Raw genomic sequence first — 12,799 nt, 5'->3', positions numbered from 1 at the left:
GCCTATAGTGTTGTAGCAAGGTTTAGGTATATCCACTCTAATAATAAATAAATAACTTGTGTAAAATTGTATCGTATTTAATAGTATTTCGCAATAAAAATATAACTATTTCGTATACACCTCGCATAACATCAATACGACTTCTTTTCGACTTTGAGAACAATTCTCAAATTACGATACCAGTCTAAGAAGTTCGTATCATTGAGTTTTTCCTTCTCTAAGACAGATCTTGGAGAAAGGTGGTGAACGGGTGTAGTTGCATTAGGTGACATTTACAAAATTAACAAAGTTCTTTTAGTATTTTAATATTTGATCCTTTAATAATTGATTACCCTAACTTTCTTATGAAAAATTAATTTGTTAAAGGCTAGAATCCAAGTTACATTTAACCTTGAGTAGTTGGCTGATGCTCTCTCCACTAAGTTTAAATTAACAAGGTAGGTAGCGATTACCAATTGCAAGTCTAATACAATTTCTATATCTTAATGGGATCCTTAACAACAATTGTCAACTGGTATGTTTAATCCCATCTATGCCTTGGGCATCTTGTGTTTGGCTGATGCTCTCTCTACAAGAAGCACCAATTAAGTTGTCCTATTTAAAACTTATTGTGTTCGGCCCAAGACTGTCATGGGAATCGCGAAACACCATCTCGGTAATCACAAGACGACCGTGATGGTTGGCTGATGCTCTTTCCACAACGACGTACAAATGACAAGCGAGTGTCTTAAAAAGGGATGGCATAAACTTACATTTTAAAAGGGATTTTGTGTTTTGTATTATTTCAATTTGACAAAACATTTCGTATAATAATTGTTGCATGCATTCGACAATATATTATATGTATACTTTAGATAAAATCATATTTTATATGTTGGTCTTGAGTTTATAGAATCTCTATTGTAGTCACTCACGACGTGTTCAATTTTAAACTAATATCCTATATTAATATGTATATATTGAGCGCGCTAACTTAAGACCAATTTTTAGTTTCTAATAAAACTCATTTTATTTAAAACTTTATTCAAGAGTTTGGTTTAACTTTATTAAATTCATAATTTATTAAAATTCACAATTTTAATGTTAACTTTGAGCTTTATGTAAAAACTCCTTTTTATTAAAAATCATTTTATACTTTTACTAAAAACCATTTTCTAAATTATATATAAATTTATCAAACTCTTATTTGTGTTTGATTTGTTAAAAAAAAATTATTTTCTAGCATGCAAATATCCTATATTCAAACATGCAACATACAAACATAAACACAACTATTAATAGGTGCATAGCCAAGCCTTTTCCTAATCGGTTTTCGTGAGCCAAACGAAGGGACCGGGTCAATCTAAGGACATAACAAATATCCATGCTCCATTGTGATGTTTTGAAGCTCCCACTTGCCTAGACAACATTTGGTGTTACAAATCGCTCCAAAATTGCTTAGAACTCCATCTTGAATTTTCTTCATGTCTTGTTACATTTTAATAGATAAAATATACAAGTCTACACTAATACTTTTACATCTCAAAATTAAATAAAACATGAAGAATAAAATTATTACAAACCACTATAAATGAAAGAATAATTTACAACCCAATCGAATTTCAACACAACCAAACATCACAAAATGGTCTAAAGGCTCTCTATGCACCATGCAACTTAATATATGAACTAGTATATATATAGCAACTTCTACAACCATACATGCATGTAAAAGGAATGATTGTAGCAAATAAAATAACTAAGTTGCATTTTAGAAATCTACAACTTTTTCTTTTTAGGAAAAAAAATTGTTCATTTCTAATAATAAGAACAAGTTCTTATTGTATATAACATAAGTTTCTTAACACATGCAAAAGCGGCTCTTGTACTACTGATGGGGTTTGTATGTTTTTTTTTTAATAAAACTATTTAGCAGCGAAAGCATGTACAATAATTTTTAAACCTTTCAAAAACTCCCCACCAAGGATCCAATTGCATGTTGTTAAGAAAACTAAATAATAAATAGTGAGTTTAAAGACTACAACTTTTGAAGACTTTGAACTTGAAAAGAAATAGATGCTTAGAATGTAGGAGCCAAAATAGTCTCCCTCTATCGGTAATCCACACTTGAGCAAAATTCCAATACCAAATGGATGCTAGTCCTCAACCGTTAATGAGTGAAAGAACAAGATTAAGAACAACCTTCTACCTTGTGTTTTCTTACACTATGTTACTTGAACTAGTAACTCTTTTACTTACTAAAAGAAATACTTAGAAGTTGTTTTGCATGAGAGAAAAATGAAAGATAATAAGATGCATATATTTCAAAAAATGTGTGTACGTATGTTTTATAAATGAATCTTACAAACTTACACACATAAGAAGTCAATAATAATTAGCAAGACCAAAATGATTATTACCAACTCCATTATTGATCTTACAAATTCCATACACAAAGAATCCAAGATGTGACTAACCACTTTGACTAATCAATTTGGCCTTTTGCACAATTTGTCAAGTTATATTTGTCAAATATAACACAATCAAATGTTACTTGCCACATTACTAGGTGTATATATATTGTTACTTCATTGTACATAATTATTTTATCTATATAATAATGTTATCATACATATTATGGTTAATTATATTTAAATCGCATTTAAATACTTAATTGGTATCTAGTTGCTCTATGTGTGTGACCCTATAGGTTTATATGTGCTAGTAGTGTAAACATAAGTTAAGGCTTGGGCATTAATAACCAACAACAACTTGATGCCTTCCCATGGAAAGTACCCATATTATAATATCTGTGACAACCCGGAAATTTGTGACCAAATTTAAACTTTATCTTTAAATGATTTAATGTTTCGACATGATAAGCAAAGTCTGTAATGCTGAGTCACGAAAGTTTTGGAACTATATTCATGTAATCAATTATTCTTTGACTGTTCTCGAAAGATTCACGAACAATATATATATAACTTAATGTGCATATATATATATATATATATATATATATATATATATATATATATATATATATATATATATATATATATATTATTTAGTAAACGATAGTAACATTCGATTATTGATTCGATTGATATTTAGATAAGTTAACTAAAACGTTTAAGATGAACCAGTAAAACACTAATTTGCTACAGTATTTTTGAATTGCTACAGTACCCGAAAAGCTACAGTGTTTTCGAAAATCACTATTTGCTACAGTAAAAAAACTTTGCTACAGTAACTTTGCTTAACACTATTTCAAAATGAAAATGTATATATGTATATGTATATACTACGAGATGATGATTTATAGAAGCAAATAACCAAAACACTTAATTGATTAAAGCTACACTTCGAGTGACATAGTTTATCAATGATTAAGTTTAATTTTTGATAAAGGTACACGTCGCGTAATGAAAAGTATTAGTTTTCTAAGCGTACAAAAATGCGTTCGAGAAACCGGAAGCGGGACATAAGTCGAGTGACGACGTACGACTTATCGGAACAAAAATTACAAGTTAACTATGCACGTGAATTTAATATAATATATAATTAATTATATAAATTAAATATATTATATATATTATTATAACATGTCGACGTGCTAGATTACAAAACGATTCTGAGCTGTTATTCCATATCATGCGATCGCATGAATAAATCAAAGGGACTCCATGCGATCGCATGGAGTCGAATATCTGCAATCTCCTATAAATGGAACTCGCTCGTTCAGTAACACACACACATATCATTCGATATCTCTCTATATTATATATATATATATATATATATATATATATATATATATATATATATATTATATTTATATTATTATTATTATTATTATTATTATTATTATTATTATTATTATTATTATTATTATTATTATTAAGATTAATATTATTATTAATCTTATTATTATTATTAGTATTATACATAAAATACTACGACGAGGTCATGAGCGTGTCACTTTCAAAACGAGTTCTCAAATTGGTTAAAGCTAAGGAATTTATGGGTTATAGCTATGGAGGTTATGGGTATGGTTCGAGGGTTTTGCTCGTGAGTCAAACTAGTGTTTATCATCTCTGTTGCGTCTACATATTTTCCTGCAATATTGAATCACAATATTGATACGTGAGCATTCATATCTTATCTTTTATATATTAATTGTGTATCCATGTCTAGTGCTCGAGTATATATATTTATGCATGCTTGTATGCTAAATTTCGTCGTTAAACAGTTTATGATGAATCACGAATTAAATACATATGTTACTGATAAAAGGTATATGATATGCATGTTTTTGGAAAGCTGGCAAAAAATCAATAACTTTTCATTTAGAAATCGCGTAATTTCGATGAACGAATCAAAAGATATGGTCAACTGAATTATGATTGACGTTAATTGGAATTGCTTTTGAATCTGCAATTAATATTTAAAAAAACTTGTTTGTAAGATTGATAAATTGGATTTTTGAATATTACCAACCGAGTAAATGAATCCTTATATAAGGTACGTCTCGTTTTGTTGAACTATTGTCAAAATTGACTTTTTGAAACGACTTGGGATAACTTTTGTATGTCGATCTCGAGCATTAGGATTGTGATACACTATAACTTGACCTAGCTTTATAGAAATTTATTGACCAACATATGTTCTCTAGGTTGAGATCTACGGTTATTTGGTCATCCGAGTTTCGATCACAATTTGGTGAACGACTTTATATGCTGCTAAGGTGAGTTTCATTTGCTCCCTTTTTAATTGCTTTTGCAATCTATATTTTTGGGCTGAGAATACATGCACTTTATTTTAAACGCAATGGATACAAGTACATACTAAATTCTACAACGAGTTTGAACCGAAATCCCTTAGCTTTGGTAACTAGTAACTGCCGGTTATAAGAACTGGTGGGCGCGAGTAGTTATATATGGATCCATAGGGCTTGACATCCCTGTCTGTTTCAGGTATAGAAACCCTAGCCTGAACTATAAAATAGACGTATACTATTTGAGATTAGTACACGTTGGTTTGCATGTATTGTACATGTTGGTTGCATGTGTGTTAAAACAGGGGTACTTATTATAACGTTAAAGTTTAGTTACCAGGGTGCTCAATCTTGTAGAATAATTTGATAAACGTTTCTGGATGAAACAACTGAAATCTTGTGATCCACCTTTTTGTACAGATTATGCAAAACATTAAACTATGAACTCACCAACCTTTGTGTTGACACTTGTTAGCATGTTTATTCTCAGGTTCCCTAGAAGTCTTCCAGTGTTTGCTTATATGTTAAACAAGCTATGTGCATGGAGTCTTACATGGCATATTTTTCAAGGAAACGTTGCATTCACCAAATCATCACCATGTATCTTATTTTGACTGCATTGTCAACGGAAGTACTATTGTAAACTATTATATTACGGTGATTGTCTATATGTAGAAATCATCAGATGTCGAAAACCTTTGATTTAAATATTCATTTATGGTGTACCTTTTCAAAAGAATGCAATATTTACAAAATGTATCATATAGAGGTCAAATACCTCGCAATGAAATCGATGAATGACATGTTCTTCCATATGGATTTGGAGCGATCGTCACATAATCTTTTTTTAATTTCCTAAAAACCTTAAACGCATTCATTTCATCATCTTTCGAAACTCGACTTTTTTTCATATCCTCACTTCCACCATCACCATCTTCATCATCTTCACTATCACCATCAAACTTATCTTCTTCCATCTCATCGTCACTATTGAAACCACTTGCAGCCGCTAAAGGCATAACATCGAAATTGTATAACAAATCTGCTTGTTCTTCATCATCATCAGTATAAAGAACAATCACATTATCATTATGATGGTTGAGATTACGCAAATGAATTGGTCGATGACTATCAACGACGAAAACACATGCAACGGGTCCTAATTCTAGAATATTCTTAAGATCATTATGACACCCCCAATTTATCAACAGTATAGTGACTGGATTATTAACCGAAGAAGTCAAACTAGGTCCAGCATACTCAATTATTTTCTTATAACTAGAAACTGGATAACAGACGTATCGAACAGAATCCAATTCTAAAATGTGACATATAACTTTCATTGCACATAACGAATCAACATCTGATGTACATGGAAATATGAGCAAAGGATAATTAGAAGCTGGAGATTTATTAGACAGACACAATTTAATATAAAATGATTCAATATTTTTTTCATGAACCATAACTACTAACAAACTATTCACAAATATGTAATGTTTCAATCCAATTGTTTATTAAAACCCTAAAATTAGTGGATCGGACACTTAACCATAAATTAGTGTTTTCAAATAATACTTTAGTATGTAATTGAGATAGATCGATATGAAAGAGAAAGAAAAAAGAAGGGAAATTGTGTGTGTTTTCTGAATGGGGTTATCTTTTTAATTTTTTGGTGTTTGAATTGAATCTTTGATACTTTTTGGTGATGAAAATAGAATAACTGAAAAGGCGCTAAATACTGAAACCGGATATTTCTGCCTTTTGGAACATTGAAAATAATATCTTTTTTTTAAATAGCTAAGAAATCGTTAACATGCGTAAAATAATTATACAAATTTAATGAATGATACTTTCAAGTCAGTAAATAATCACTCAAAATAACACTTTTTAAAAACACTAAAAGTTGTCATTAACAAAATCCTTATAATCCTGCTTTATAATATGATATGAAATTACTAATTATGATATTCGAATGTTATAACAACTACGTGTAATATGTAAAGGTAAATTATTAGATTTTTAAATATTTCATAGACATTTTGTCATTGTCTTGTATACTTTTGTTTAGTTTCAAATCGTTCAACATAGTAAAATATTTGCATATTGTAGTTTTAATTAATATAGAATTTATGCTTAAAGTATAGAGCGAAATTAGTTTTCACTACAACGTGCGGGCACGTTCCGCTCGCTAATACTATTTTCCATAAGCAATTATGTCATTTTGGTGTTAGAGAAATCCTTTTTTTATCACCTTTAAACTAATTTTTATATAATTAATTAAATAAATACTTCCTCCTCTCATACTGATAGTCAAATATCCGTTTTGGACTATCCAAATTAGTAGTCGACTTCTTCAAATAAATAAGAATAATAATGTAGATTTACTGTATGCCCTTAACTTTTGAATATAAGACAAAAAAATATGCAAAAGTAAGAGGTAAAACTGTAAGGTAAAGAAAAAGTAAATGTGACAGTCACGTTTTCTTAAACTGTATATCTTTTGTTTGTGAACTATTAATATGGAACGGGGGAGTTTTATTATTATTATTATTATTATTATTATTATTATTATTATTATTATTATTATTAATATTAATATTCATATTATTATATCTTTTTATATATTGCTAATTTATCTATACATGAAAATTTCAATGTAAATAAACTTAAGAAACCGTTTGTTGATGTACAAATTATAATTATATGCATAGAGAGCGAATCATTTTTGTAGCAACCCGAAGACTCCTCTGCTCATTATATTATATTATAAATATATTCAATAGAATGTATGTTTTTACTATTCACTCAATTAATTTATTCGAAAAGGCTATTTTGGTCATTTTACACCCTCCCTATTTCATATCTGGAACAACTTCACACTCTTCATTTCCCTAGGGTTTTAGATCCAGAAGGTTCTGGCAATTTCAAGCGCCACCATTGACACAATCGTCTCCCTCACCACCAATCATCTTCTCCCCGCCACCAACCATCGCCACCATCGTCTCCATCTAGCTCCACCATTTGAGATTACTCCCTTCGACAATTTTCGCTGTGTTTCCAAGGATTTGTGCTTCTTTTTGTGTGATTTCTCCCATCCTTGCTTTTTTGCGATGGTATATGTGTGAGGTTTCTCCCGTTTTCCTTTCTCCGATTCTCAATTGTATGTTAACATCTGAATTTGTGTTTTAATTTCCGTATGTTTTTTCGCTACCAAATGTGTTTGCCGAATTTTTGTTCGCCGTCGGTTGTTCAATGGTTAGGTTAATCCCGCTGTACTTTTGTTGTTGCATGTTACAATAACGGATCCGCTTTCGTCTTCATCATAGTAAGTGATTTTGTTGCTTTCTTTTCTTATAATCTATTAATTTGTTTATTGACGACTTTATGCTGATGTGAAGGTTAACGTTGCTTAATCTTCCTTGGGTTATCTTTGGTCGCGTTATTCTGCCATTTGCCGTTTGTTAACTTCTCAGGTTGGTAAGTTGGTTTCCTATTCCTTTTTTTTCGATTCAGTTTTTTTTTTAAATTGGTGTACTGTTACTTTAGATTGGACTGTGTTGTGTATGTTTTGAGTTGGTTTCCCAAACTGAAATTTCATATATGTTTATTATTTCAATGTGCTTCAGGTACTTCATGATATTTTATGTTTCTTCCATTTATCATTTATGTGCTGCATCTACATAAAACTTCACTTATACGCCGCACTAATATTTACATATCTTAATTATTTGCATAGTTTGCTTCTATGTCCTTCTTAATTCCTTATACTGGTGCAACCAAACATTGTAACACAATTTGTGTTTTACATGGTTTACTTTTTGTTTGTCTAACTGTTGTATTTATATGTCATTTTCAAATGGTTTACGTATTCTAACTCTGTAGATTTCGTCTGTTCTGGACTCCAGCTAAGCTATCCTCCATTGACAGGATGAATGAATTAATAACTCCACATGCAGAACTAAAACCCCATGATGTAGAAAAAACCAACGAAACAAAGGTTATCGTATATGCTACTAGACAAAATGGTACGCAGCTTAACATATTTCAGTTACATTTAAATAAATAACCTATAGCAAACCGACAGACGGAATCAAGACAAATATTATTTTTAATTCGCCTTTTTTGGTTCTTCATTCTTTCAGGGAAATGCAATACACACATTGGCCGATGACATGAGGCTTTTCAACTTGAGAATCGATTTATACGTTGCATACAAAATGACGGAATTCGTATGTGATCCAACAAACCCACAACAACGCACACTTTTTGTTGCCACTGTTATTTTTTATTATTCCTGTAAGTGATATTCACTTATTCATTCATAATTTTTGTATTACATGATTGATGTACTTTGTGTTTTAAGTTGGTTTTATTTATTTTCCAGTTTCCTGTATCAATACGTAAGTGGAATCTTCATAAAGATATTGAAGTTTGTTTAAAGGTAATCTGGGTTAATTTTATACTTTCAGATTATCGAAATTTTTCGCTTTACGTTTAACTGTTTTTATGGGGGAGTGTAATTTTTGGAATTGAGATGTGTAACAGTTTATATCCAAGGATAAAGAGGTAATTATTGCAGTCGAATTTCAGTCTATAGTCCCAACATTCATTGAAACTATTTCTTATGAATTTATTACAACAATACCTCATTTGATGCCAATCATTGTGAAAAGTTCGATCATGGTTGCATTGTTATGTGTTGTTTACTTTTTCGTTATCGTTGTTGAGAGAATGTACGGATCGAATTCTCTTGAGTTTGTATCGTCTGAATGTTGGTGCTCTTTAGTGTTGATTTTAGAGGAGTTGGTTTAACTGAGGGTTATGAAGTTGTTAAGTTTCTTGATTTTTAGGTTTCCAGTTTATTTGCACATGTTGGAGTTATTGTTAGAGTATGTTCGGGGTGTTTAATCTCCTTTTTGGCAGAACAAAATTTGCTTTTATATTTTGATGCTTTGTTTGTTTTTCTATATGTTGGTTCTTTCGATTTCTTTGTTAAGACTAACTGCAAAAACGTTGGTGTCCAGTTGATTCTGTGGATTAGTAAGTTTACCTGCAACACAAAATATGCCTATTAAGAAGGCATGTGTCGAGATGATAGTTATCACCACATTTTGTGCAAAGACTGTGTGGTTGTCATTCTGATTGTGCAAAGACTTCTGTCACTGGGCTGTCTGCAATTTCTGTGTCCGGGACATCCAGATACTCAGGTATACCTGTCAGGTTCACTTATATTTGATTGTAATCAATTTTTTGGACCATCATTACCGAAAAGGTTTTTTTAAAAGGTTAATACATAAGCAGATACACCAACAAAGGAGCTTTTTTAGCTCGCTCTAGGTGTTTTGTCACCAGTTGAAGTGTAGGAGTTAGTTTGAAATGTTCCGTTCTTATTGATTAAAAACGTTCCATATTAATTGATTTCGTTGCGAGGTTTTGACCTCTATATGAGACGTTTTTCAAAGACTGCATTCATTTTAAAACAAACCATAACCTTTATTTCATCAATAAAGGTTTAAAAAGCTTTACGTAGATTATCAAATAATGATAATCTAAAATATCCTGTTTACACACGACCATTACATAATGATTTGCAATACAAATATGTTACAACGAAATAAGTTTCTTGAATGCAGTTTTTACACAATATCATACAAGCATGGACTCCAAATCTCGTCCTTATTTAAGTATGCGATAGCGGAAGCTCTTAATAATCACCTGAGAATAAACATGCTTAAAACGTCAACAAAAATGTTGGTGAGTTATAGGTTTAACCTATATATTATCAAATCATAATAATAGACCACAAGATTTCATATTTCAATACACATCCCATACATAGAGATAAAAATCATTCATATGGTGAACACCTGGTAACCGACATTAACAAGATGCATATTTAAGAATATCCCCATCATTCCGGGATACCCTTCGGATATGATATAAATTTCAAAGTACTAAAGCATCTGGTACTTTGGATGGGATTTGTTAGGCTCAATAGATCTATCTTTAGGATTCGCGTCAATTAGGGTGTCTGTTCCCTAATTCTTAGATTACCAGACTTAATAAAAAGGGGCATATTCGATTTCGATAATTCAACCATAGAATGTAGTTTCACGTACTTGTGTCTATTTTGTAAATCATTTATAAAACCTGCATGTATTCTCATCCCAAAAATATTAGATTTTAAAAGTGGGACTATAACTCACTTTCACAGATTTTTACTTTGTCGGGAAGTAAGACTTGGCCACTGGTCGATTCACGAACCTATAACAAATATGTACATATATATCAAAGTATGTTCAAAATATATTTACAACACTTTTAATACATTTTGATGTTTTAAGTTCATTAAGTCAGATGTCCTCGTTAGTAACCTACAACTAGTTGTCCACAGTTAGATGTACAGAAATAAATCGATAAATATTATCTTGAATCAATCCACGACCCAGTGTATACAAATCTCAGTATTGATCACAACTCAAACTATATATATATTTTGGAATCAACCTCAACCCTGTATAGCTAACTCCAACATTCACATATAGAGTGTCTATGGTTGTTCCGAAATATATATAGATGTGTCGACATGATAGGTCGAAACATTGTATACGCGTCTATGGTATCTCAAGATTACATAATATACAATACAAGTTGATTAAGTTATGGTTAGAATAGATTTGTTACCAATTTTCACGTTGCTACAACAAGAAAAATTATCTAATCTTGTTTTACCCATAACTTCTTCATTTTAAATCCTTTTTGAGTGAATCAAATTGCTATGGTTTCATATTGAACTCTATTTTATGAATCTAAACAGAAAAATTATAGGTTTATAGTCGGAAATATAAGTTACAAGTCGTTTTTGTAAAGGTAGTCATTTCAGTCGAAAGAACGACGTCTAGATGACCATTTTAGAAAACATACTTCCACTTTGAGTTTAACCATGATTTTTGGATATAGTTTCATGTTCATAAGAAAAATCATTTTTCCCAGAAGAACAACTTTTAAATCAAAGTTTATCATAGTTTTTAATTAACTAACCCAAAACAGCCCGCGGTGTTACTACGACGGCGTAAATCCGGTTTTACGGTGTTTTTCGTGTTTCCAGGTTTTAAATCATTAAGTTAGCATATCATATAGATATAGAACATGTGTTTAGTTGATTTTAAAAGTCAAGTTAGAAGGATTAACTTTTGTTTGCGAACAAGTTTAGAATTAACTAAACTATGTTCTAGTGATTACAAGTTTAAACCTTCGAATAAGATAGCTTTATATGTATGAATCGAATGATGTTATGAACATCATTACTACCTCAAGTTTTCTGGATAAAGCTACTGGAAATGAGAAAAATTGATCTAGCTTCAAAGGATCCTTGGATGGCTTGAAAGTTCTTGAAGCAGAATCATGACACGAAAACAAGTTCAAGTAAGATTTTCACTCGAAATAAGATTGTTATAGTTATAGAAATTGAATCAAAGTTTGAATATGAGTATTACCTTGTATTAGAAAGATATCCTACTGTAAATAAGAAAGATTTCTTGAGGTTGGATGATCACTCTACAAGATTGGAAGTAAGCTAGCAAACTTGGAAGTATTCTTGATTTTATGAAACTAGAACTTGTAGAATTTATGAAGAACACTTAGAACTTGAAGATAGAACTTGAGAGAGATCAATTATATGAAGAAAATTGAAGAATGGAAGTTTTCGTAGGTGTTTTTGATCGTTGGTGTATGGATTAGATATAAAGGATATGTAATTTTGTTTTCATGTAAATAAGTCATGAATGATTACTCATATTTTTGTAATTTTATGAGATATTTCATGCTAGTTGCCAAATGATGGTTCCCACATGTGTTAGGTGACTCACATGGGCTGCTAAGAGCTGATCATTGGAGTGTATATACCAATAGTACATACATCTAAAAGATGTGTATTGTACGAGTACGAATACGGGTGCATACGAGTAGAATTGTTGATGAAACTGAACGAGGATGTAATTGTAAGCATTTTTGTTAAGTAGAAGTATTTTGATAAGTTTC

General features: G+C 30.8%; 1 protein-coding gene across 1 annotated transcript in view; it reads right to left on the bottom strand.

Annotated features, from left to right (window-relative positions):
- LOC139853908 (uncharacterized) overlaps positions 1-6,222 on the bottom strand; it is a 199,367-nt gene extending 193,145 nt beyond the window's left edge. Inside the window, exon 1 of the mRNA XM_071843248.1 lies at positions 5,593-6,222. Within this exon, the coding sequence (XP_071699349.1) occupies positions 5,593-6,222 (630 nt within the window). The remainder of the gene's footprint in view (positions 1-5,592) is intronic.
- Positions 6,223-12,799: the final 6,577 nt, after the last annotated feature.

The sequence above is a fragment of the Rutidosis leptorrhynchoides genome, chromosome 6 (genome assembly GCF_046630445.1).
Source record: "Rutidosis leptorrhynchoides isolate AG116_Rl617_1_P2 chromosome 6, CSIRO_AGI_Rlap_v1, whole genome shotgun sequence".
In the NCBI taxonomy this organism is placed as follows: Eukaryota; Viridiplantae; Streptophyta; class Magnoliopsida; order Asterales; family Asteraceae; genus Rutidosis; species Rutidosis leptorrhynchoides.
The sequence above is the reverse complement of the archived record's forward strand: the minus strand, read 5'-3'. Positions and strand labels throughout refer to the sequence as shown.